The sequence below is a fragment of the Poecilia latipinna genome, unplaced genomic scaffold (assembly GCF_001443285.1).
Source record: "Poecilia latipinna isolate Pla-1442-1.1 unplaced genomic scaffold, P_latipinna-1.0 Scaffold1, whole genome shotgun sequence".
Classification (NCBI taxonomy): domain Eukaryota; kingdom Metazoa; phylum Chordata; class Actinopteri; order Cyprinodontiformes; family Poeciliidae; genus Poecilia; species Poecilia latipinna.
The window spans coordinates 626,972-654,667 of NW_015112617.1; the positions used below are offsets into that span (position 1 = coordinate 626,972).

The 27,696-nt window shown below is 37.7% G+C and overlaps 2 protein-coding genes and 1 long non-coding RNA gene across 5 annotated transcripts; 1 reads left to right on the top strand and 2 right to left on the bottom strand.

Annotated features, from left to right (window-relative positions):
- Window positions 1-6: 6 nt before the first annotated feature.
- Window positions 7-4,435, bottom strand: pih1d2 (PIH1 domain containing 2). 2 transcript variants are annotated; one of them, XM_015035604.1, is made up of 5 exons: window positions 4,091-4,435; window positions 2,573-2,699; window positions 2,258-2,497; window positions 837-1,105; window positions 7-638 (listed from the first exon to the last, which is right to left on the bottom strand). In XM_015035604.1, the coding sequence occupies exons 1-5, from the start codon at window positions 4,274-4,276 to the stop codon at window positions 504-506; spliced, it is 957 nt and encodes a 318-aa protein (XP_014891090.1). In that variant the 5' UTR covers window positions 4,277-4,435; the 3' UTR covers window positions 7-503. The 2 variants fall into 2 exon arrangements, with proteins under 2 accessions (XP_014891090.1, XP_014891008.1); XM_015035522.1 differs by having other exon boundaries at window positions 2,567-2,699.
- LOC106949441 (uncharacterized) lies at window positions 4,194-18,087 on the top strand. Of its 2 annotated transcripts, XR_001425392.1 has the most exons (4): window positions 4,194-4,282; window positions 5,587-5,731; window positions 16,734-16,870; window positions 17,615-18,087. It is a non-coding gene; the product is annotated as an uncharacterized LOC106949441 (long non-coding RNA). The 2 variants fall into 2 exon arrangements; XR_001425387.1 differs by lacking the exon at window positions 17,615-18,087 and having other exon boundaries at window positions 16,734-16,895.
- On the bottom strand, window positions 4,525-16,793 carry tmprss5 (transmembrane serine protease 5). Its single transcript, XM_015035404.1, has 13 exons — window positions 16,714-16,793; window positions 13,443-13,581; window positions 13,071-13,151; window positions 10,189-10,302; window positions 9,677-9,812; window positions 8,753-8,866; window positions 8,614-8,657; window positions 8,292-8,454; window positions 8,004-8,188; window positions 6,110-6,208; window positions 5,844-5,986; window positions 5,571-5,723; window positions 4,525-4,718 (listed from the first exon to the last, which is right to left on the bottom strand). The coding sequence occupies exons 1-13, from the start codon at window positions 16,714-16,716 to the stop codon at window positions 4,710-4,712; spliced, it is 1,383 nt and encodes a 460-aa protein (XP_014890890.1). The 5' UTR covers window positions 16,717-16,793; the 3' UTR covers window positions 4,525-4,709.
- Window positions 18,088-27,696: the final 9,609 nt, after the last annotated feature.

Here is a 27,696-nt window from a genome sequence, read left to right on the forward strand (position 1 = left end):
TTGTCTTATTTCAAGTGTAGTAAGACATTTGCACTAGAAACTAAACCGGACATATTAGATTTTGTGTTTTTGCCATAGGCTTATTGTTCAACGGAGATCACTAGTATCAAAAATCCTCTCACAAAATAAAACTAAAACATACATTCCTCATGTAGTTCTTCAGAACACAAATTGTTATTGATGTTAATAAATCTTTTGGTAGGCAGTGGATTTAAACTTGTTCCTGCACATCAGCCAACATAGCACACCGGGACAATCTAACACATTTCTCTGTAGAACATTCTGAAAATAGATCAATTTACAGCTCTGCCTCAAACTACAATCAAAACAGCTTGTTAGATTTTAGTTTGAAGCACGACATATGTTCCCACAGTACGCGCTCTTAATTCTGACTGCATTGGATAGTGCGCTTCTTAAGGTGTGTTTTCTGTTGCTGTGAGAGTTCAGTCCTTACATGCGTGACCTGGCGAACTCCTCTCCCTTTTCTCGCTGAAATTAATTGGTCACAAAACAGCTGCTGTCAGCGTGAGCCTCCGCTTCTTCTTGTTGAAAATGGCAGCGGCCGTGTCCTCGTTTACTGTTTTTGGAAACTCCAGAAGCAAATGGTAAACATCTTCCACTTCTAGAAGAACATCCTCCTGCAGAGTTATAAAAAAAAATATATATATATATATATATATATATATATATATACACACATATATATATTCAGGGAACTGTAAGACTCACAGGCCAATTATGCATTTTATATGACATTCAGCCATCCAGCGAAGCACAGCGGAATCGAAGCGGTTCATTATAAGTGTTTGGGGCAGAGGGGGTGAGTAGCTGCTAACCTTGGACACTCTCAGCTGGCACTCTGACATGGAACGAACTTTCGGCAGCTCCACTGTCAGCTCCACGCTGCGAGGGACTCCCGCCACATCGCTCTTCACCTCCACCACATACTCGGGCTCCTGAGGCCCCTGGAAAGTGCTGGAAATGACCTGGATCAAATTCGCCTTCGTCTGCTCCACCGGCCTGCAAATGATTTGGGCCGCGCTGTCCTCCTCCGATCGCTGAGAAGAGGAGATCTGTCGCAGGAGGGCGGCTGGAGTCTGACTGGCTGTGAATGAGAGAAACTGGTGGGAGGACGCAGACGACACACCCTTAAAGGAAGGGAGCCACACGCCCTGAGTAAAGAGGTTTGCCGCAGCTTATCAGAGTAAGAGGAATGAAATGTTGCTGTACTATAAAGTAACTCACAACTTACTGTAGTAAACAATAATATTGTACTGGTTTGACACCATTTTGAAATAGGGGTGCACTGATTGCAGTTCTCTGGCTGATTACCAATATTTAAAAATATGCTGATTCTGATTTTGGCTGATGCTATTTTTTTTCTTTTTTGTCTGAAATGTCACTAAATATAGCAAGAAAGTCACAGAGTTGGCAACAGTGGGGTCGCTATTGGTAACTGCAAACATGCAGACATGACCTAACCTGGTGGGCCGGTCTGACAATCAAACCTCTCACGGCAGAGCAAAAGAGGACAGTGTCTGATTTTTAGACCTTTGTTGAGCCAGATAAGATCAGTGGATAAGTTCGGCTTCACATGTAAGTATCGGCCAATTACAGACCTCCCAAAATTAAGAAAATCAGGGCCTATTTTGAAGTAATGGCGTAATAATGCAAATAAGCCCTTTCACACACCAACAAACCTTAATTTTTAAAAGAAAACTTAGTACTGGAAGAGAAAGATATAAACATCCAAAATGAAATGATAACCAAAACCGAAAAATAAAATGGAGACGCAGAACACTCACAACCGAGACGACAAATAAAATACATTGACGTTTGTGTCACCACAATTGCCATTCACCAGAATGGAAAATTAGGGATGCACAATATACCCAAACTAACATTGATATCAGCCAATATTCATCACCTTTTAACATCTCAACATCAGCTCGATAAATAAAACCTGGCTGATATTAACACACGATATTTATTTCAATCTTGTTGCTGTTTGTTTACGGTCAGGGTTGGTCATTTAGTATTTGTTTGGTCATGTGACAGTGACAGTCATGCAGTGCAGGATTCTCGGATTGGAAAATATTATCGGCCACAGCAGAAGTATTAATATCGGATATAAATATCTGCCCAAATTTCTATATTGGTGCATCCCTAACGGAAATGAGCAATCTCATTTGAATTACACGATTAGTTGATTAATTGCTTATTTTTACAAGTTTGGGGAGGTTAGTGGGTTACTTACTTGTTTCCAGTTGCTTGGAGATGATTGGCAGCTTCTGAAAGCCGAGCCGACACTGTAAGTCGTCCGGGTTACCTTTCGGACTGCGGCTGACGACGCTGTACTCCTGAGATAACGACATCCCGTGCTGTTGCTGGGCAAAGCTCAGGGCCAGCATATAGATATTATTAATATCTACTTTATCCTCTTTCCTCTTCTGTAGCACTGAAGGATTTAGCGCCACATCCAGCACAGCGAAACAGCCTGCAGGGGTTAAAACCTTTGAATGTCTTGCTCACATCGTGCAACACAGACGAAGGTCGTGGAGCTTACAGCCACCTTGGTCCTCGCCGTTGCATCTCTCTAGTTTTCCTCCGCACAAAGGAAGGGAGCTGCTCTGATCCTGAGGCGCAGGCACACGCTTCCAGCTGCAAATGTTAATGTAGAGCAAACCTGGCTTTGGCTCCTGGGAAGGACACAGATGAGCCTGAGACTTTTACATACATTTGGCATAAAAATCATACAAATGTACTGCTACTAAAGATGCATTTGATGCATTCAGTTTCCAGGGTGGAATGATAATATATCAAATATTTTTCTGGGTTTAACAAAAAAAGAAAAAAAAAAAACAAAACATGAAGCTGGTGCCAAACTTTGAATTTCCTGTGAATTTTGTCTAATGCACTTATGATCAAAATAACCCATAGGACTACAGGTTCCAGTATATAACCCAGTAATGTTTGGATAAATGGACATAAAATAAACCAAAATGAGCTTGATTATCTCCATTATAATGATTGATATTTTTTAAAGAGCAATCAAACAATCAGAACCCATATTATTTATGGTATCAGTTGTGTGGTTTATATTTCTATTTTATTTATTGTTTTTTGGTTGTGTTTTATTTTGGATAATTAAAATATCTTCTAGCTCCAGTGTTAAGTATTCATAACAAAATTAAAGTTTATTAGTCTTGGCAAGGGCAACTTGAATTATTATACAATTATCAACCTGAAAAAGGTTTCAAAAGAACAATTTTTTTCAGCAATAATCACTGGGACAAGTTATCGTCCATCAGAATGTGTTATTGTGACAGACTTACATGTAAGCACATATGAGAACCAGTAGAGTTTGTATGAATTGGTGTTCAAACCCAGCTTTTCAGTTGTTGTTTTTTTCACAAACTTTTAAAAACGTTAAAGTCTGACTCTTTCCACAATCTTAGTGTTAGCCTAATTTATCCATTCCAGAACTGTTTTGATGGATTGTTGGTGTCCTGTTGAAATGTGTAATTGTTTACCACCCGAGTGTCAAACTCATTTTTATTTTGGGACATTCTCACTTTTCAACAATGACAAATTGTTGAAATATGAAGAAATGGCTGTCTTAACTAACAACTTAGCATCAATGTAATTTGGCAATGTAAAGATAAAAAAAAAAAACTGTTCTGATTTGATTTGTAAAATATTTATTACATAAAAATGGGGTGTTGGATTTGACCCTCGGGCCTTTAGTTTAGTTGCTGTCTAGTTGCTTATTGAAGGCAAGATGAAGAATTTTGAGGTATTCTTCATTTTTTATTATTCCATCAACTTGAAATACACCATTCCAACTTTCCATCAGCAGGATGCTGCTGCCACCGACTGCTTCAAAGTTGATATCGTCTACTTGGTTTAATAGCCTCATCATGACGTTTTCAAACGTACTTTTTTCTCCCATTTTGACCGAATATCCCAATGTTTTGTCTCCTCTGACTGTAAAACTTTATCCAGACGGCATTTGACGTCCCCATATCTGCAAGTGCAAGCTGTCCTAATCAATCAAGCGCACCTGCTGCCGACCGTCCAGGAAACTCACCAGTATCTGAGTTCGCACACACGAATGGAGCTCAGGCGGTGCGTTGAATTCAGCTCCTCTCTTCATTTGTTCCTCTATGAACTTGCGGTACGCTGCTGGGTCGCTTTGAGACAAGTCGTCCAGCATGACCCAAAAGTGGCTGACCTGCTGTAAAACATCTTCCCTTCCGCCGGTGCTGGACATCATACGAAGGTGAATGTCTTCCTTTAGCTTCTAACTGCTAGCTAGTTGGTAGCTGGTGCTTTAAACTGCAACCTCCGGTTGTTTTTTTCTTTGGTGTAGCTAAAGTATGTCGAATGTCTTATTAACTCCACAAGTAAAGCTAACTTTGTTAGTGTTGTTAGTTGCTATAGAAACTAGTTTTTAAAGTATCACACAGTCGCCACCTGGTGGTCAAGAGGTGTTTTTGCAGCGCAATAATCACAAGACATTGCTTTCAGAGGGGTACAATTTATACTCGGTACATAAAAGATATAACATGTATGTTTATATTTTCACTCTCGTTATGTGTAGGTCAGTTAACTGACATTTAAAGTATAAATAAAACACAGCCATAGTTCTCCACCATCCCAAATGACTCGGCAGTATCTTCCTCTTTTTTTTTTTGCATCTCTTGTTCTCAGTAATTCTGCAAAAAAGAGTGATCATCAGTCAGTGAAAACTACAATTATGTTTCATTATAAGCAAGTCAAAATTAATGATAATGGTAGTGTATGATGATCATAATTAGGCGTCATGTTGTGAACATCAATTTTTACAGTGCCTTTCAAAGTCATTCACACCCTGTACATTTTTTCCACCTTTTTTTTTTTTTTTTTGCAGATTAGTTACAAATTTCTCTGGTAAATCAGTGAACATAAAGTAGGGCATAACTGCTAAGTACAGGGAAAAAATATGCACAGTACAAATAAAAATCTGAAAAGTGTGGCGTACTCCTGTGTATAATTTAATCTCCATATACATAAGGGTTCAAGTAAGTGTAAAGTGGTGTAATTACAAATTTTGTGCCACAAGTTCTTCTACTAGGTTGTCTGCTTCTCCATTTTCTAGTTCTGCATCCCCAGAACCAGACAATGGAGAAGCAACATTCAGTTTTTGTACTCTTATAATCTGGAACAAACGTTCAGAAACCTGCAAAACAGCCAAAACGCTGAGTTCCTTTATATCAAACTGAAAAGCCCACCTGTTCAGAGCTGCCTTTGATTCATAACAACTGGAACATTGATGGTTATATTTGATGTATATTTACTTAAATTTGATAATGGCATTTCAAAAAATTTGTTTCTTGTTTCACAATTAGCTATCATATTATGTTTTTACGGTGTAAAGCACTTTGAGCTCCCTTGTTGCTGAAATGTGCTGTATAATAAACTTGACTGGACTTCTGTCACATACAATAATTCCCAATGACGCTTTTTTAAGTTCCAAGTGGTATGAATAGTTTCGAAGCATTATAACTTCTGTTGATAAAAGTGTTTACCTCAATCATGTCGTAGATCCAGTCCAAGAATTCAGCCACTTTGCTGTAAACCCCGGGATGGTTCGGCTCAGCGCAGCCCGTCCCCCAACTTACGACTCCTGCAAGCCTCCACAAATTTTCATCCTGGCAAACAAGAGGGCCCCCGCTATCCCCCTGATAAGGTACACACAGAAAGCCTTCAGTACAACCGTACACAAATGAAACAGGGTGTACATCTTTATTAATGTTATAAAAAAAGACAACAAAAAGTACTTTCTAGTACATGCATCCAACCTGACATGCATCCACTTTTCCTTCCGTGTACCCGGCACAGAGCATCCGTGGAGTGATCTCCCCGTTGTACATGCAGGAGCTGTTGCATTTCTTTGTGCTTATTATAGGAACTGGGGCTTCTTTCAGGGTGTCGGGCGAATGAACTGAGAGAGGAAACATGCATTCAGGGCTGGCCTGTCAGTACAAGTGTCACGCTCTGTCAACGTGCCTTTAAATTAGACTTGTTGCACGAGTGAAATGTAGGTCTGTGTGTAGCCGCAATTCACCGCCGTCGGGCTGTGTGTATCCCCATCCAGAGATCCAGCACTGCGTGCCACCTGGGAGATCATAGTCGTACGGCGGCAAGCAGATGGGTCTAATTGTGTCTATTTAAAAAAAAAAAAAGGGGGAGAGGAATTAAAAAAAACCCACTTAGCACTGATTGTTTGACAAATCTATATACACTGTTACAGATTTTAGCAGCCTTTGTAAATCCCTTTAGATACATTGTAAGTTTGTAAGTGCAGTAGTTTAATCTCACACTGGAAACATTTCCTCACTTTTGGACCTTGGAAGCCAGAAGGACCTCACTCAGTTTTCTCCTATGTTGCAAAAGTTGAACGTACAAAAAGTGAGATCCTCTTAATCATCCAGAAATCTCAAGTCTCTCTTGTGTCATTTCCTCTTTTCAGCTCCACCTGTCGACTTTTTATATGATTTACACACGAGGACTGATATGACCTTTGAAGAGGACTGATTGTGTGTCTTTTAAACCATTTTTGTTTAGATGTTGCCACATGTTTTGAATCATTATATTATGTGACCCATATCCAGTTTTCTGGTTGAATACAACAGTTTTTATTTAAAACATCCTAGCATTTCAAACAGTTTGTTTGAAGAGCGTTATAGATGCTCCATGTAGCCATTCTTTCTTCACTCCAAACCCACTTGGAGTATTTAACGGAAATGTCAATCTTTGTCTTATCTGTTAAAGCATGCTTTGCTGGTAAGAGTCCAGGGAATCTTCATGTGTTCACATTTATGGTAGGAGAACTGAAACAGCAAAGTTTACTTATTTATAGCTGCTATAAAGGCTTGGTCACCCTGAGGTGTCACTGTGTGCTCATGTTGTCTTTGAGCTTTGAATGTTTCTTTTTTTTCCTCCCATCTCCTTTACAAACCTTTGAAGTGAGGGTATTTCCTTTACTATCTGATGTCTGATAAAAAAAAAATGTTTAGCTTGAAAATAACCTTTTGAACCACAGTCAAAGGAGGTACAGAAAAATAGCACTTTGAAACAACTCTGACAGTACAGCAGTGCAGGATATGAAATAAAAGGATTTATTCTGCCACTTTTTGACGTTGGACAAAAGTCAGACTTCATGAGGCATTTCAAAACTTGTTCAGATAATGTGGTCTTGTTAGTGGAATGTTTTAAAATTATTTGTCTATTATTTTAAAAGGGGTGTGTAGACTTTCAAGTCATTGCACATTACTAATTGAACATGTTAATTAGTGACATTTATTAGTACTTTGAATTATTAATTGCACCTTTATCTGCTTGGTGTGTGGTGGCAAGATAAATCCAGTCTTACAGCCAGTGGCTAAAAGAAATAAGGCTTGGTGTTGCATCATTTTGATTCCCCAAGGAAACAATGTGACCATCAACTAAAGTTCCTAGAACCTGTGTCTGATTGTTGTATTTTCAGATCACAATTGTCCAGCGACTTACTCAGGCTTGGGCTGACAAAACAATTGAAAATCAGAAAAACATATCCCTGAACCTTATGATTTGCATTTAAAAAATTAACTATTTTATTTGCTTCAATATAAACTTGAATGTTTTATTTTATTATTTAAGCAGATAAAATAAATGTCGCATGAATTTTTGCGTTTAATAAGGGGTTGGGGGAAGGCCCACAAGTGCTTATGACTGATTTGACCTCAGATCAAAAAGTTCAGATTGTTTTAGAGATGCTAGTGATGCCAGAGAGTGTGCAACACATTTCTTAACATAGGATTCAGTCCCCACTCAATACAAGAACCCAAATAAACGGATTATTATAATATTTAATGTTTAGCGTGAGGTTATGCTAGAGTCTAGCAGCTAGAGCATTAAACGTAGAATTAAGGCTTACGTTTCCACCGGTTTTTGTATGAAAACCTCGTCCACAGACACACCTGAGAAATTGAGGGGTCTCCGCAGCTTCATCAGCGCTATGTCGCTGTCGTGGCTTCTGTGGTTGTAGTTCTTGTTGTAGATTATCTTCTCCACCACGTAGCCCGCGTGCTGAGCGATTTTTGCCGAACTACGAGTCACAATGCCCGCATAGACCACCCAGCTGGACACATGAGGTAGCCTGTAGCTGACATTTCAAATGGAAAACAGACGCAGTATATGACTGACTGCTGCCCTTCAGAGGCGCTCCGACCTGTGACCCGTAGCGCTGTTAAGTTCAGCCGCCTTACTTATGCACACAGTGGGCTGCTGTTACTATCCATTGACTGGTGATGATGGACCCTCCGCAGGTGTGACGATTGCTGTAGTAGAGGCTGACCTGCCAGGGCCACCTGCCCAGCAGGGCCTCAACGCCTCCTATTATCCTGGGCAGCTTCGCTCGGGTCCCACACTCTGCACAGAGGATCGTTTATCAGAGACCTGTTTGGTCAGAGAGCGCTCCAGCAGATCTAGTCACTGATTGTTCCGATATTGAGCTTTTCACAGGGGTTTTACAGAGGTTTTCATGTTGGGTGAAAATGCTGAATCAAAAGTTCAAGCTAATTTGCTTACCAAAACACTGCAAAGCAATAATCTTCCCTGTGATGCAGCTCTCTCTAAATGAAAATAAATGGAGTAACTAATGAGGCGTAATCAATATATTAGCAGTTAAATCTGTGTAAATATGATGGCCTGAGATTAATCACCTCACCTGAAGTACCACATGTTTTCTAAGCTGCTCTTCTGTTCTGAGGTAATTTGTATGAAACCATCCGTGTAGTTTGGCCCAACGTCTGTGAGATTCACTCCTTTATGCCTGGTCAGTCTGGTAAGAAAGCGAAAATACGAGTGGGAGACGCAAATGAACACGCTATGTTTATGTCTTGAACTCTTCCCTATTGAACTTCTTCATATTCTGTCATGCAAATCTAAATGCATTTACATTTTGTGTGATAGACCAACAAACTGTGGTGTGTCTGTGTGGAAAAGGACACAATTTATTTAAAATCTGTGCTGTGGATGTGTGTCCAGCACTTCTGAATTAGTTGTTTTTTAAAACTTCAAGAGACAGAAGCTTTTGTCTGTTATGCTTTGCAGAGAAGTTCAGACTGAACTGAATTGTATGGACAATGTATGTGAAGATCAGTCTTCAAGATTTGGCCCAAATTCTGAACTGGATTTAGGTCTGGACTTTGACTATGCCATGGTGACACATGAATATGTTTTGAACTAAATCCTTCCAATCCTAGCCTGTGAGTTCACATGGTCGGCCATGTCAGTACTTCATCTCTGACATGTCTGCTGTGTTCCTTGGTCTGCATGATGCTGCTTGTTGTTCACTAATGTTCTCCAACAAACCGGTGAGGCAATGAATTTTATCAAGGGGTAACAGATCAAAAGGGGCTGGATACAAATGAACCCCATACAATTTTTTTTTTTTTTTTTTTTTTCGTCTTCCCCTTTATTTCCCACTACTTTGTGTTGGTTGGTTGCATAAAACGAATCAAACAATGCAGAATAAGAGGGGTGAATATTTGTAAGGAGTAAAGTTTAAAAAGCAGGTTTTAAAAAAAGGGGAGTTGTCACTGATCTCAGTCTAAATGATTATGTTTGCGTGGTGTTTGTGCCGTCACACCTCAGATAGCCCAGCTGCCTGCAGACTAGTGTTCCCAACGATGAGTTCCACCTCTCGGAGCACACCGGCAGCCAGGTGTGCAGCCTCCCCAGCTGGATCTCCAGTAGGGAGTTCTCCGGGCTGATTCTGTAAAACACTGAACCTGATTGATTCAAAAATCCCTCCGGAGACGAACTCTCAGCCAGCAGTAATGAATAGGTGCACAGGGCGATAAATTTTGAAAATGCACAAGTACCTGTGTTAATATAGTTGGCACAAAGAGGTCATTAACCGTGATGTTTCTTTTACGTCAGTCAATGATATTCTCTCGCAAGCGAGGCAAAGGACAACAAGAAGCAGCTGTTATGTACAGATTTAGCTGCCGCTGATGTAAAACTCACTGCAGAGGTGACCCTTGATGCCGTGTAATGAATCACTTGACAATAAACTGTGCAGCAACACACTCCTGCTCTGACTGTTAATTCATGAAGCCGAGGGAAACGGACTCTTAAGAAACGAGAAGAGAAGCAGACCTTTCCGTGGGTGGGAGACGGAGACATCATCAGTCACGTTGCAGAAAGATGTCTCCTTCGTATCTCCAAGCCCGACCGAGGTTTGGGAAGAAGATGGCCTCAGCAGAAGTTTGACTGAACGCAGAGAGCAGTTTGAGTTTTAAAATCACCCCGGCAGATGAGCAGCAAAATCTTGTTTTTCTAAATGTTACCAGTCGTTCTGAATTAGTGCTTGGAGCAAATTAAAATCTATGCAGTAATAAAATTGTCAGAAATAAATGATGAATCTGGAAAGACTAACAAAGATCTAATTTAGCATGATTTACAATGCTATCTTTTGTGCAGCTGTAGGAAAAAAAATAGGGTAAGGACCAAAATACAGTCTGTTTTATTAGTATGAACCAGTTTTTTTTTTCCTACTTTTGGACCTGGACCTGAACTCAAGTAATCCTTATTTTTACACCCATATGTTACATTATCCGAGCGGCTTTTATTTACTGCCAAGCTCCCATTTTGCATCCTGTTAAAGGTTTTTAAATAAAAATGAGGATAATGAATCATTTGAAGACTTAAGCATAATTAGATTCTTTCTACTGGTGCCAGATGAATTAATTGGCCAGACAACAGTGTCAGCCCTCATTAGGTTCTTGCAGGGTTATCTGTGTTAAGATAAGTCTGCAAATAAGTAATAACAAAGTGCAGCACCCAGAATTGATCATGAATAAAACATGTGGTGTTAGTCGAGTTACTACATATTATTGGGCTTTTTGGAAATTAGCATTAGCTCTGAGATTGTATAAGCAGTGCCTTGCAAAAGTATTCATACCGGTATCTTCACATTTTGTTACACTACAGCCACAAGGGATGTAGTGTGATAGAGCACAGGGCCGGCCCAAGCCTTTTTGGAGCCCTAAGCAGATTTTTATTTCCCCCCCTCTCCCCCCATACCAACATGTCTACACCAGATGCTTTATTATTCCTAAGCTGCTCTGTGTGTAACATACTGACTATCATTAGCATCATTTGTAGTTAGCTTGCATCATAGCAGTGTCATTATGGCTGTTTCTATCCTTGTGGGAGTAACAAACAAACAAAAAAGATTTAGATTTTGAAATGCAGAGTAGTATTCAAGTGTGGCATATTATTTCAATTATTTAAAAGCAGATGAACACAAAATTTACAGTAAACAAGTTTGATATCTCATATTTCCTCAACAGCAGGAAGATAATCTATTTGTAACAACTGTAAAAATAGTATAGAAATAGTTTTTCTGTGTTGAATAGCATTTAGTTTGTATAATTTACAATGTTATTTTATATATCGATATATTTTATCATGCTAGCTTGGTGCTCTTGAGGCCCCCCTGGTGGTGTGGGGGCCCTAAGCAACTGCTTAACTATTAAGCCCTGATAGAAAATAATTATGAAGCAAAAGGAAAAGCATGCATTGTTTTTAACTGTTTAAAAACGATGTCCTCTTATTAGAATTACTTTAATAAATTTTGATATTTCCAAAATACACATCTGATGAAGGTTCTAAGACAATGTAAGAAAATTATTTTTCTCTTATAGCCACATGTTGCTAAATATTAAATAAAATTCAGGGCAACCAAATGCCTTCCAAAGTTGCAGAATTGCTAAACAGAATCCAGCTGTGTGTGATTTTTTTTAGTGAACACGCAGCATCATAAAGACCAAGAAACACAGCAGGCAAGTTGAGGGGAAAGTTGTGAAGAGGTTTAAAGCAGGTTTGGGATGTAAGACGACGATCTGTAATCTGAAAATGGAGTGTGTCACAACATGACTGCATTCACTGGCTTTGACAAGCTGGGTAAGGAGAGCATTTACCGAAGAACTGAAAAGAATTGAGAGCTCGACCACCCAAGAGACGAAATCTGTCAACAGTACAACTCTGAGTTTTGCACTCCAAAAAATGTTCTGTTTGGAACAACGGCAATTAGAAAGCCATGAGGACAATATTAAACTTTTGACCTACATGCAAAAACACTATGTGTTGAGGAAAAATTACGGCAAATTTCTGCAGAACGGTTTTAATGTGGTCCAGCAGACTTCTGCAGACTGTTATTTGCAAACACCAATAAAGTGCCTCACACTGTGTCCACTCTGGAGGGAAATGGCATAAAGGAGGTTATGTCTACTATTCTCTGTCTACATTAGGAACATCTAATCTATACTTCCTACTTTGTGTCAACCAATAGCATTTTTGGTAATGTTATTTGTCAGGTGAGAGCTTTTGTTTGTCTTACTCGATAAATATAGCATTGGCATGAAAAATAAAACTTCAGAACTCTTAACATATTGCACTCCAGACAGTCTTATAAATGGTACATTGATGATATATTTGCGATATTTTGTGCAGCCCTAGTTGGTGTATGAACAGAATGCATAAATTGCATCCAAATAAAAGTTCTTGTCATACATATGTTCTGTCTTAACATGCCTGTGGATCTTGGTGTTCATGCGGTGGAGCTCACCTATAGGAATTTTGAGAACTGGAGGTTTAAAACAACTTTTAAAATGTTGAAAGATGCTGTTTTTCCTTTCTGACTGAACTCTATTGTCAGCGCTCTTGGAGAAATACTCCCAAGAGTTGCAGCAAAAGATGACTCCACAAAATTTTAACTGAATATAATTTATTGCCACATTCCTCCCCCCCACACCCCTTGGCATTAAATCCCAATAAGAATTCTGAAATCTGTGACTTTTTAATTTTATAAAACGTCAAAGTTTAAGGAAACTTATCTGAATAGTTTTGCGAGGCACTGTATCCCCCTAGCAGTTTTAACGAGGCTTTTTTTTCTTTTTTTTGTAGCACATTTTATTTTTACTTTGTAGCTCCAGCTAAGCTCATTTAGTCATTATTTCTCAGACACATTGACTCACCTAGAAACCAGACACCTACAAGTAAGCCTCCCAGGAGTCCGACTGCGCACACCGCTGCCAGCAGCCTCACCAGCCTATGAGCTGCAGAAACAGTTAATAAAGGTATTAATGCTTTCAGAACCCTGATGTGAGCTGAAAGGTGCGATCAAATGTCAGCTGGTAAATCTGTGAACACACAGCACCAACAGTAGAAGAAATTAAGCTCTTGTTTTTTTTTTTGTTTTGGTTTTTTTTTTCTAGGAATATGATACCAAGGAATTAAAATACTAATATAAATGTTGTTGTTTTAATGAAGAAGTGATTTTGTTAAGTAGTAGACTGTAGTCACTGGTGCAATCAGCTGCTGGTATAGGTCACCTGGATGGTGCTTACCGTGAGTTGTAGAGCGAGTGCCCTTTAACCAGCCCTGCACCCCTTTGGTTGCCGCGACCCCTGCTGTTGTCTCCGAGTGAAAGGGATGACTGACGGCCACTGGATTTTCAATCACTGACAATGCATCTCCATCAAGACTCTGCGGGAATTACAGTGGGGCATGTCAGGTTTCATTTGGAGCTTTTTTTTCTTCTTCTTCTTCTTCCGTATGACACAAATTTGGCAACCGTGCTGACCATCTGCTCCAGAGCAACAGTCAACCTGTCAGATTCTGTCGAGTTTAATTAGGACCTCTGTAACGCTGAATATTATCTGCCATTAACCAGCCTCCGATGTATGCAGTCAGGGTGGTAAACATCTATGTGTGTGTCAACTCTCTCCCCCTGCTGATTGAGGCATAATGAGCTGGTGGAGGCTTTGGCTTGTCGGTTTTTGTTTCTTGGATGCACGTTGTGTTTAGTGCTGTATTTCTTCATCATTTTCAGACAGATTTTATGACTCCTGAGTGTCTGCGCACAGAGCTATCTTGCCAAGAAGCAGCTGTTTCTATAAGCAATTTATCGCAGTAATTATAGCCTGTTTCTCACTATATGGGACGTGCATAGTGAATATCTTACAATTACTGTGCACACTTCATCTGCATACATACAACAGTGCTTATTTGCATATTATAATTTCTTCAGAGGGCTTTTAATCATTCATTCGAATCGTTATTTTAGTTTTTTGAGTGAATACCCTCACACTTTAAAAAGCAAACAGGATGCACAAATTGAAATTTATAGTAGATTATATCTAATCCTCATATAGTCAAAAATGAATACAGGCTCGGATACATACAATCGAAACAATTAATTGAAAAAATTAATTGATGAATCAACTGTTGAAATTAATTTAGTAGCACTAACTGGAGAATGTAGATCAGTAAAATAATTACTGATCTGAACATATTCAGGGCAGTAATTAAGCCAAAACTGTTAAAAAACAACAACAACAACAACAACAAAAAAAACCTCAAAAAACAAAAAAAAAAACATTTTGCATTTAACTTTTAGCCAGAACTCCTCAAGTGAAATAGTTTAGCTTCACTTGGCTCAAAGGAATGCTATTTTATTCCATTTTAGGCAATAAAATGTTTATTTTCTTACTTCAGTTATATTTTTAAATATTTTATTTGCATCTTTTACTTCTAATATTCTATTTAAAAAGACTCAATTTGTCAAATGAGAAATGTATAAAAATTTGTCTTTTTTTGTTATCCAAGTGAGCAATAGAATAATCAATTATTAAAATAATTTTGTTGCAGTCATGCATACATGCATAGATAAATCCCCACTAATATTTGGGTAGCAAGTGTAAGAGAAATCATATGGTTTCAGTGAAACTACATGGTTCTTGTAGCTGATATGTTTTTGGTATAAATTTGGATATTTGACCATTATACTTGTCAGAATTGGCAGGATTCCCTTTAATTAGCTCTTTTACTTTTATGTTCACTGCATTTTATTGCATTTGGCATCAAACTCATTTCAGAAGCTTAATATTATTCTGCTTGACCCAATCTAAAATCGAGCCCCATAGTTATTACCCAGTTTACGGATTTTTGTTTGAATTTAAAGTTGAGGACTTCAGATGTTCTCTATTATTCCTGTTGCTGGTTGTAGCGCATGTGAAACAGGCTTACAGCGTGACGCTGCCGCCATCGTTCCCTCCTACATCTTGTCATTGTCATGGGGGCAAAAAGCTCAGTCTGTTAACCATAACACTTTTTTTTCTGAGTTTGTCTTGCTGTTGACTTGTTTGTTTTTTTGAGCATTCCTCCTCCTTGCTCAGCAGTGACTCAGTCCATGGTAATGTGAACTTTGCTTCACTGTGAAGAGTGACTGTGGTGTTATATCAGTTTTCAGTTTATAGAAAATTTGAGCCCGAGTTGTTGGTTTATCCTTGAACATCCGTAGGTTATCTCTAAAAGTTGACTGCTCAGGTCAGATGGTTGGTGCAAAATATACTCCGTTTTATGATCAGATGAGCATCGAGCCATTTTGCTGCAGTGACAAAAAGGCTGTTTGAAGGAGTCAAAGTAAGGCTTTAAAACATATAAACCCTGAAGCTGTTCAGCATGGTGTTGGATCATTGGGTGGGACTTTTTCTTGCCTGTTTCACTAAGCAGATCTAAAGATAATAGAAGACCACATCTAAATACTCTAAATTAAATAAATCAAGTTTGTTGGTTCAACCTCAAATTAATAAACCTGGATGGAGGCCTTTTCACTATAACAAATTTTGCTGGATGATAAACTGTTCCAGACATTATCGCAATAAACAATAATGTTGTTTTGAGATAATTTTTAAGTGATATAATGGTAACGTCAAAATAATAATGCAAGAACACATTCTCAAAGATCAATAAACTTTAAATTTTAATCAACATTTAACACTGGGACTGGGAGACATTTTAAATATCCAAAATAAGTAAACCAAACAACAAGTAAAATGAATTTAGAAGTCTTTGTAAATAAACATTTTCTTCAAAAAAGGGGCCTAGTTGAGACAAAAGCACCAAACTGAAGACTTTTGTTTTCCAGCTTTTGGTAGATGGAGAGAAACGATAAATCATGCCAATGGAAATGAATGAGTTTGTTTTAATTTATCATCCAATTAATTGATTTGATTATTGTGACAGGCCTACAAATGTAAATAGTAGTTCCAGGTGGATGATGATCCCAAACACAAAAACTGGTTTTGTAATAATGATGTCAGTTCATGTTTAGTACTTTGGAAAGGCCTTTAACTATTCCAAAAATTTATAAGCAAAAGCTGGGAACAAAAACATTCAAATATTTAGCAACTAATATCCTCAAACCAGCTACTAAATCTGTGGTTGAAGAAAAATCACAGATTTTTCTTCATGAGGGAGTGTTAACCAAATATTAGGACTGTTAGTTATAAAGACATTCTACCATTGAAAAGTTATTCTCATAAAACTTTAGGAGCCCAAAGTCTGTGAGCTTCATGTCCCGTTTTCCACTGGGACTATAATTCTTGAGTAGGTTAAGATGCAGTTTTCTCCAGCAGAATGATTACAAGTCAAGTACATTAACCGTAAGGCAGAAAACAAATCTACTTTATAAATGGAAGATGCATATGAAGGATGAAAAATCTGTAAACTAAAAGAGCAAATGTAAAGATATCACAGGAGTGTTGACTTTAGGAATACTGTCACAGATGGAGCTACAATGTCCTCAACAAGTAGCGTGTTTATTTTTTCTCCTACCATGTTTTCCTGGTGTGCAGTCCTGATGGAAAAGCCGCAGCGCTGCTCCTGTTCATCGGTACGCCTGTGGCTGGGGAGGAATGGAGGTCCGGCCCTGTTGATTTGCCATTTAACAGAATGCAACTCTGGATTTTCCCTCTCACAAAGGGACAATGAGGTCAGCAGCGGTGAGGAGAATGAGGCTGTTGTTTGTCTGTGGGGTCATGGGGCCAGCAGAAGCTAGCTAAACCAGGTATTTGGTTTTTTCTAATGGAGGTGGTAGTGGGAGGGGGGAACATCTCCAAAGATGCCTCTCAGCTCATTATTGATGGCACTCCTGGTGGTTGCCGGGAAACACTTTTTACCTGAGCCAAGAGATAGTCTTTTCCTCACCTGAGACGTGCTGTGACCTGACAGTTTTCGCTTTCTGAGAAAAGGTCGTTATTGTGAATTGTTGAAAAGTCTCGCATCACTTCAAACTCCACGAGATGAAACCCAAAGCCATCGTCGCTCAGCACTCATCGGGAAAATGAAGTCCACTCAGTCTGCCACTGACAGATAGCCTCTCTCTTTAATGGTGCTTTTTCACTTGTTGTTTTCCCGATTTCTAAATAAGCCCTTTGTCTTAATTAGCTCATAATGTATGACCAGAGTGGCTGCAAAGATCCATTACCTCCAAAAAAGAAGGAAATAATTAGCATGTTGAATAAGAGGGATGAGTGCTATTTGAGTACGGTCAAAAAAAAAAAAAAAAGGGTTGAGCTTCATCAGAAAGAAGATCAAAGTCTGTCATTACTTCATTTTCTTGAACACGAATTGAATTTCTTCTCAGAAGACAGCTAATTAGATTCTTTCAGCAAAAGAGAACATTTGGTTTAAAAAAAATAAAAAAATCTGTACTTATGTCTCATTTATGGTGCAGGATTAACGTCCAGGTGAGCGGATAAACTGAAAGGAAGAAAATTCCTCCTCGTCACACTGACAGAGCTGACAGAGAGACAGCCCAGATCTGTTTGACTCATCTAGCAGCTGCCTGAAAGTTTTTCAAATAAAACACAGAATAAGAAGAAATGTGGAAGGATTAATATTCCATTTGATGGAGCTACAGCTGCGTTGATGGTATTAATACGGTGCAGAAGCATGTGAGCTGTAGTTGGGTAATTTTCACAACCATTTCATGTCTCCCTCTTCTGGTGACTTTTTATTCCACATTGAGGATTATTTACACTGCTACATTTATTTAATTCATCTACTTATATATACCTTACGATTTTAGGAAATCTGTTCAAGGATATGTCTGAATTCAGTTTAAAAACCTTCAATACTGAGATATTACAAACAAAGAGTTTCAGATTAGGCTTGTGCAGCACTGAACTAGCGATCTGTAAAAAAAAACAACAGATTGACGTCTAAATATCTAGTCATTTATGCTCCTCTGTGGTGTCTGCAAACAGGCTACATATCAAAATATGATGTAAATCCATGTTAAAACTGAATTTAATTCTTAGAAAATCTAATTATACCTTTCTTTTTAAATCAAAAAGAAAACTAAATCTTAAAGGGAGATTGTAATTTTGTAAACATTGTGAAATACTGGATAAAAGATGAACATTTCAGGTTATTTAATTTAGTATCCAAAGAAATAACAAGAGGATCAATCTTGTGTTGTTTCAGAGTTTGATATGAATTGTATCATAATCACGTCCGTTTTCTGTGATTATAAATATCTAGAACCTTCCACAGACTTTAACACATGTACTGAGGTGTTGTTGCTATCTTTTTTATTTTATTTTTATTTTTATTATTATTATCATTTTCCTTAAAAAAGATTGTTTTAGAAAATTTGACCTGGAACTGATGGATTCTATGATTGTAACTTTTACTATGAATGCAACATCCAGATTGTACTATGAGATTTAGATGATCTCTATTTTCTTTGTTCTTTTAGCATCAGGTAGCGTGCAGTGCAGCGTACATAGTGTACTGTGTACTCTCACAGGCTGAAATCTTGTATTGGATGAGAAAACCTTTGTCTTTTGAACGTTGGAAGTGCAGCAGGTGGTCTGCTCGCTACCACAAAGCCTTAGTACTGTGAATTTGGGAGGTGATGTAACTCGGTGGTAAACGAGCCTTTTATCTCCTGTTCTCGTTTATTTTCAAAGTCACCCTTTATGTTTTCTTCACTGTTTTCACTTAAATTTGAAGTATTTCCAATCTGTCTTTGCTTTCAGGGGCTCTGTACTTTGCTGCTGAAGATGTTTTATAGCTTCTTTGTATCAACCAGTAGTTTCCTTTATCATATAGAGAGACATCCAGAAAATATGTGGTGCACTTTAAGCTGCTGTACAGAGTTAGTCAGTGTGGGGATTAGATTTTTGCTGCTGCTTAATTGCAGTATTAAAAAAGTAAAATATGAATAATTGGAATTTTTTCTTAATTTCATATCAAACAAGTCAAATATTTGCTGCATATCAAATAAGCTCTTGAATAAGCCTTGCTGTGGTGGCGCAGGGGTTAAGCACAACCCACATATGGAGGCCTTAGTCCTCAACACAGCTGTCACAGGTTCAATTCCCAGCCTTGGCAACCTTTGCTGCATGTCTTCCCCCTTCTCTCATTTCCCACTTTCCTGTCAATTAACTATCAAATAAAGGCCACTAGAGCCAAAAAAAAATCTTTAAAAAGAAAAAAGCCTTTATGTACTGCTGATTGGACAAACCAACTGAATAGAGATTTTCCAACACTGTCAACCTTTACTGGAAGCAAATGCAGTCATTTTCTTTTTAATTTCTTAATTTACTGTAAGAAACGGTGTAAAATCTGTTTTGTCCTGGCTAGACTTTGGCTTTATCAGAAGTTTAAAATAAAATGTCTCCAGTGCAGCACAGTCGCAGCAGCCCCTCTGTGAACTTCCCAGGTTTCTTGGTGATTCCCGGTCTGAAGCTGCTCTGTGAAGACGCTGGCTGTTGGCCAGTTTGGATCTTCATCTGTCAGTCTGTGCTCTCCCAGCTCCGTGGGCTCAGATTTAATCAGCTTCACTCTTATCTCAGTCATTAGTGTGTCTGCTTCTGTCCAGTGTCCAAACCTTAAACATCAGATGTGGTCTCTCAGTCGCCACATGGAAATCCATCATGAGGCTCAAACAGTTTGTTTTTTGGTTTTTGTTTGTTTTTTTTTTTTAATGTGTGTTTTTGACCGTCTTAGTCAACACATTCAAAATTCATGCCCTCATTTGTGGGCTTTTATATGTTTCGATGTTTTTGGCTTTGCCTTCTCAGAGGAGATGGACGCCAAAGGTCAGAGAGAAAGGACAGGCGAGGCAGCAAAACACACTAACATAATTTTTTTCTCTCTCTCTTTTACATATTTCATGACATTTAAGAAACTTCAATACTAGACAATCAAAAAACATGTTAAAAGAATGAAACTTGTATAAACTATGGGTTTTCCTTTACATTGTTTTTCAAAAATGATGCGTAATTCCTAAATGCGCTTTGACATAAACTCCTGTGGAGCGATGTCCCTCTGAAATATCATATATGGAAGATGACCTGTTGTACAGAACCAGAAAGTGCAAATAGAAATATCTTTGGTCTTTTCAACATAAATATAATCACTTATCAAGTGAAAACACAGATTTTTCTCAGAATTTTCCTTACACAAATTGTTGAGATTTAAGGGCAGACTACTCTAAATCCACCCAAAAACATTCATCACTTTTTGTTTTGGGATTATCAAATAGTTCTGGACTCCCACAGGAAACAACAGTTCATGCCACATTTTGCAGATCTGTAATTGCAGCAGGGCTTCAGTAGCCAGACCAACACAGTGACCAGTAGTTGTTTGTAAGCATAAAGTTTCTTCACTATGAAAACGCATTTCTCCTCCTGCCTCTCAAATAGTATTTCTTATGACTTCTTCCTTCTTGTATGCTTATGTCAGCCATATAACATAGATTGAAGCTTGAGGCTTTATTCCAAGTCTCTTTTTGTTTAGCCATAATTTTATGGATTTCTGTTCAGCATATAATGTTTTCTCTCTGCCTCAACTTTTGACTACATTATTTGCTTCTATCTACGTATCTAATTTCTCAGTTCTGAACATCAGAAGGAATATAAATATAAGTTTGTACAGAACTGGAAATGAACAGTTGTGAAAAATTACATGACTTCTGGGTTAAAAGAAAAAAAAAAGATGCAGTTTTTAATTTCCCTCTAGTAATAACTTATGCAGCTTTAACATGATTAATCAGCAGCTTGTTTTTCTTAAAGCTTTATCAGGCCATTTGTCTATGAATGGTTGATCTTGTAAACATCCACCAGAAGGTTTTGGTGTTTCTCTTGTGATCTAAGTTTTCCTGCTCTCCCCTGACCTCAACATGACCTTCACCGTCTGCATTTGCTGCCATTTCCTAATGAAATTGCAAACAGTTATCTGAATCTATGTGCTTGGTAAAGCTTTCTTTAATTTGTAGACATTAATTATTTTAATTTTCAGCATGCTAGGTGGCTGTTTAGAGGAGGCGCAGCTGCTGATTATCAAAGGTACAAGTAGTCAGTTTTCTAAATTTGCATCTTGTGACCTTTTCTAACAATCACTGTGAATAAGCAGCCTTAACAAGGTAATTCATTCCTCTGACTTGAATGCAGCCATGAGAACTCAAATGAATGGGTTTTGCACCTTTCATCATTTTCATTTTGACTTTTCTTCACTCTTTTGAATTAATGTTGAATCTTTCCTTTTATTTGCAGATCAGTTTAGTCTCATCTCCACTATTGTCACTGATGAAGCTTTGGTCCAAATCTATAAACGCCTTTGTGCATCTTTACATGATATTGCTGTGTGAAATGATAAAAATTGGCTTTAAATTAAATATTTAAATACTTTAATACCTAGCCGTCTGGGCATTGTTATAATGCTATGCTTTTTCAAACCTATTGCAAAATAAAACATGTTTTGTGTTCTTCCAGTGTTGCTCTGTATAGAAATGTGGATGCATTGTTTACCATATGAAAATGTCTCATGATCTCATTCTTTCTTATTTGCCAAAATCATCATTCTCTTCTTGGTCTCACTATTAACTATTAACTAAAACCAAAACATTGCTGTCCTTGTTGTGAAAACCTGCTATGCCTTATTATCATTGTGTTTTAGTGAAGAGTGGTTGGACAGTCGAGCACATTTATTCTGAGTCTCATAAGTAGAATCTATTTTTAGGAATCCTTCAGACTGATGTGGAAATAATTCTTGACTGGAGGGTCAGTCATTCAGCAGGCAGGTCGATAAAAATCCCATCGTTTTAGTCAGCTCACACCAAATATAGCTTTCAGTAAACGGGACCATAAACATCAAACAATGAATATTTTCTTATGAGAAATCCACATAATCTGTGTGAAGTCGGGCCCTGCTTACAGTATGAAGCTTGAGCCTTCAGACTGTAATGAAGATTTGAAGATTGTTTATTTTTTATTCAAATTCTGTCTTAATGCATTTGGTGATTATTAGGTGTTGGCATTTATCAGTTATTGTGAAAAATTTCTTATAAGAATTTTTGATTTAGTGTTGTCTTGATAAGTCAGAGTTAATATTTCTTTTTAAAAGAAACCAAAATTAACAGTATTATTGGAAATATTCATTTTTACAATTTTGTCCACAGTTTGTTCCATCAGAGCATCAATAAGTAAATTCTAAAATATGACTAAATGTTTACAGTCTTGTGATATAAATCATAGTTTTAAGTTAGCTCATTCACAGCCATACAGTTATCAAAAAAAGTAATGACCTGTTTATCACTTCTCTCAGTATCATAATTATACCACAAAATATCATGATAAATGTCAAAGTCCATATCGCCCACCTCTAGTGACAACTGATGTCATTATTATTGAATTTATTTTTCTTTTATGAATTTATCTAATTTGACATTAAAAAAAACCTAAAAATTCTAGAAGATAAAAGTCAAAAATCTAAATAATGATGCAGTTTTATCATGTGTTTGGAAAACTTCTTTAATTAGGAAGAGCTGTCTTGCTTATCTTCCAGGTTATTATGATATTTAGTATCGTCTCTCCTGTATTGGTTTTGTCTGGCCCAAAGCTTAACATAAAAAAATGCAGCTATAAAGAAAACACATGTAATGAAAGGCATATAAATCAATACAATACATAAAACAAAGTAATTAAAAATGCCTAATCCACAAAATGCAGCGCAAACAAGTAGGTAAAGAATAACTATTCCTGGTTAAAGTACATTATCAGTGATATTATTATTGGACAAAGCCGTTGTGTCTGCAGGACATCCTGCAGCATTGTGCTGCTCTGTGGGGTGAAAAGTCTTAAGGCTGCATATTAGGTTCAGAAGTGGCTGAACTGACCTTTACAGGATGACATGGCGGAGCTATGTGAGTCGTTAGCATCACACACCAACACTGCATCATGTGCTGAATGTGAGCCGTCCATGTAACACACACAAACTCAGGAGCAGCTATCTGCTGTAACATGCTGCCCTCTTGTGGTGGATATGAAGGACTGTGTTCATGTTTAAACGTATAATCTTGTCAAAAAAACAGCTGATGTGAACATCAACATTTTCTGCATTTCCATGTGTAGAATCAGTAATAATAGTTGTTGGAGGATAGTTTGTTGTTAAAAATGCTGGAGTGTGTTTTGTAGAGCAGATTGCAGCTCTGGTGGTTAAACTCTGATGACTACTCTCATTTAGATGCTTTGTTGTGCAACATACATTAATCACAGGGCAGTGGTTTGTGACAGGTCTCAGCAGGAGAGGGCCTCTAAATGGCGTGCGGCTGCGTCCGCGTCGGCGCTGGCAGGATGAATAAACGGCTGTCATGTACGTGTTTGTATCTTGTCTTGTAGCAGCTAATGATAGTGAGTGTGGGTAAGAGCAGCGGCGCTCTTAGCAGATGGTGAGTAATGTGGTTTGCTTTAGCTGCCCACCATGCTGGCTCTAATTAAACAGAGGAGATTACATTAGAAGTGGCTCCCACGCAGACTCCGAGTGGCTCCGGCCCGAGAGCGGGGCCCGTGCCTGAGCTGGAAGTGATTCTGTCTTATCGCACGGTCAGAATCGCACGACTCCTTTCTGCTTGGATCTTAGATGATGAGATCTGGGGAAGGTTAGATACGCTCAGGTCAACAAGGCTGTTTGAGTTTTGAGTCCTGCAACTAAACTGGGTAAGGCAGATTAATCAAATTCTTAAAAGCTTGGATAAAATGAATGCTAGCCATCAAACGAAGAATTATTAAACCTCATGTTAATACATTTCCTCTACATACTTCCTTTTTTACAGAAAAAAAACATAAATTTATTAATAAATTACCTGGGTCCTAGAATTAATTTTGAAGGCCACTTAATTATTGAATGATATTCCCCTTGCGACAGTAATTGACTTTGTCTCTTTAAGAGCTTCAGGCAGATCTGGAACAATCTGGACAGATGGAGGCAGTTCCTGCAGCCCGGCCTGCGGAGCCGAAAAGGACAGCAGAACCAAAGCTGAGCCGGTTCAGATATGCTGCAGTTTCACTGCATTTTAATGGAAATTGTTATTCCAGTTTAAAAACCGTAAGAATACAGTATTAAGACTAGGCTTAAAATGTTTTGATAAGTTCTGTTGTGGAAACTATATGAATACTCTGAAGAAGAGCTGTGAATTATTACGCTTATAATAGAAGTTTTTAAATGGTAAATGGGCTGAACTTATAAGGCGCTTCATCCAATCATTTTGACCACTCAAAGCGCTTTGCACTAGAGTCACATTCACCTATTCGCACTCACAAACGTTCACACATTTATACACCGATATGCAGATTGGTAGGCAATTTGGGGTTAAGTGCTTTGCCCAGGGGCACATCAACATGAGGCAGGAGGAAGCTGGAATCGAACCTATAACCTTCCCATCCCTTTTAAATCTCTCATCATATTTTGCTGACCAGTTGTAGATAAATGTATATTATTGTTTTCCTTTACAGATGTTGCAAAGAGTTGTCAGTCCTTCAGCAAATATTCGTTTTAATGCCTATTTGGGGAGAAAAAAAATCATTTACTCTGATGCTGTATTTTATACTTAAATGCACTTTTATTGTTTTTGCCTGATAAGTATAGATTAGAGGTAGATAATAGAACATTTAATACATTTAATCATTTGGATTCTGCAGAACATTGTGGCATTGATGTAGTTCTGTTGCCATATGCACCCAATCTGTCAGTCATGTTTGTTTTATTAACATTTTTATGATAATGTCACAGTGTCCAAAGCTTGATGCTAAGGGAATTTATTTGTTTGAACATAAATCAAATATTTTAAAATAAAAACAAGAGTGGTGTGGGAGTGTGGAGAGCTTGGCTAGCAATGAGCAGTCCACTGAATTCAATAAAATGCTTCTAATCAAAACTGAATTAATGACAATAAAATATGGGAACAAACATGCAGGTAGAAGCTAAAATGTGGTGTCAGAATAATTGAGGAAACCTGAGGATGGCATAACAGAAGCATGTTGTGCTGGTAGACTGAGCAGAACGCTGCAAATCATTCAGAGGAGCAACAATCCTAAACATATAATTGAAGAGCTTTTAAGGGTGAAGTGCTTCAGCTCCGTCCAGCTCAGTGGTGATTCATTTGCAGGGAAATGGGGATAAAAGTCTGAGGACGGCTACATTTGCTTCAGGTGGTGTACAATCTTCAAAATGTCCGCTTGTGGTGGAACATCTGAACCTGATCCAAGGACGCCGCCCGTCTAAGATATCAAAGAAACGAGCCTTTCAGACGCTCCAGGAACTTTCTTTTGTATTTTCTGCTCCCTGCATGTATAACTAGTTGGAGTTTAGCTTGTATTTAGCAAATACTTTGACTAATATAAATCTGTATTTGTTCAGATTGTTTACTGGGCGTGTTTACATTGACTTTGTTGAGATGATGCAACTGAGTTGAGTGAATTAAACTGGATTTTAGTGAAATGAAAATGTGAAAGGAAGAACAACATGATACGAGAGCAAAACAGTGACAATGAATTAAATATTAAAGCCACTATAACATTGCATCTCTTTGAGAGGCAGTTTTAGTGGAGACACTAAAAAAAGAAGGGGAATGATTATAAAAAAACCTAAAGCTGCCAATGTCAACATTACCCTGTATTCATTAGCTTTTCTCATCTTAAATTGACCTTTTGTTTAAATCAACATGCAATTTTAAATATATTTTTAATACACCAAACTCCTGTATTTAGTTCTGTTTTTGTAAATAGTTCTCTTACTGTTCTTTCACTCTGGGTCTGCACAAAAGTTCAATTAATCGAGTGGAGGGGGGAAAAAAGAGTAATTGTTTCAACTCAGAAAGACTTTCAGAAATGATTATGTTTAGCTCCAAGGCCCAAAATTTCATCAATCCATAACTTAATCAAAATCCATAATTAAAATAGCCTTTGGCTAAGACCTTAACACATAACAGATGTTTTCATATGTTTGTTGAGGTTATCCACAAGGTAAAGTGTTGGTGCAGATACAGAAGACTGACACTTGATGAGAATATTTTTTTTTTTCTGGCCCTTTTCTGCCTGCAGCTTCAGATGTGAGGCGTTGCTTTGATTTTTCAAATGTCTCTACCTTTAGGTTACCATCGTTTATGCATTTTTCAATCACTTGGACAAGCAAACTGTCAACTGGTAACGCTTTATACATGTTTAATGCTGGAGAAACTAAACAAATAAAAAATGAGCAGAAGAATACTTCAATCATTACAGGAGAAAAAAACAACAAACTGAAAGGAAATAAATAAATAAAGTGATATGATAAATTTCCCTGCAATTTGATTATTTTTAGAACATAGGATGCCATATTTATTGACAACCCTGATAAATACTGGAAGTAAATGAATCATATTGTATCTCACTGAAAAATGAGGCGGAAAAAATCCAACATGTTAATCTGAATTCAGGATTTTTCCCTACTGATTACAGTAGGGAAAAATCCTGAATTAAGAAACAATTTAATATAAAATCTCTGCCACTCTTACTGCTTCCAACACATTATGTAACGTCCTGCATTACAACACAAGGCTGGAACTAGAGTTCTACAGTATTTAGGTTTAAGGAATAAGATCACTAAACAAAGTATATTTTTAATTAATTTGGCTAGATGTTTTGAAAAATTAAAAGCTTTAAAAACCTTTATGCTCCATGGGAAAGTAGAGATTAAAACTCACTCGGTTAGCAAATAAAATAACATTTTGTGCGTTCCAGTTAACTGCTCAGTGTTGCTCCCATGGAAAGCTCTGGAGTTTTTACCCCAGTTATTTCTGAAACAATTTCATCTAACTTCTACCACTTCAGACATTTCTCTAAAAATAAAAAGCCTTGTAACTATTTACAGTTCCAACTGCAAAATATACCCAAGAAAGATGACGCCAATCAACAGAGTGCTCACTCTGCAGCAGCAGACTGCACAGAGTTTGAACTTTTAAGCAAAATGCAAAATCTAAAAAAAAAAAAAATCTCTTGGACACAATTTATGTGCCAACTATGCATGTGTAATCAAACTGTGCAGTTTATGTTTGACTGACTCCTTAAATGTGCAGAGTAAAATCAGAGAATATAACCTCCAGAAACACAAGACTGTGCTGTTCTGCACAGTTTCCCATCCAACTATTGATAAGGATTAATTACTGATATTATATCTGTTGGGCTCCAGTTAGAATCATTTAAAGGGCAAATGTCTGGAGAGCCAGAGACTTTTGTATTGTTGAAACAACTTCTTAAAATAATAATAAAAAAAATGTGATTATAAACGAAAAAACAACAGCCCCACAAACCTTTTTAGATATGTTTATTGGCTGGCAATAAAAGTGTAGTTGTGTGGGGTTTAAGTATTTTTTTCCCCCTTACAGGAGAGTGCTTTTATTATGGGGTACTATATCCAAAGTCTACGCTTGTTAGTCTCTTGCCTATTTTCACTGGCAGAAATAACAGGAACAGCTGAAATAATTAGAATATA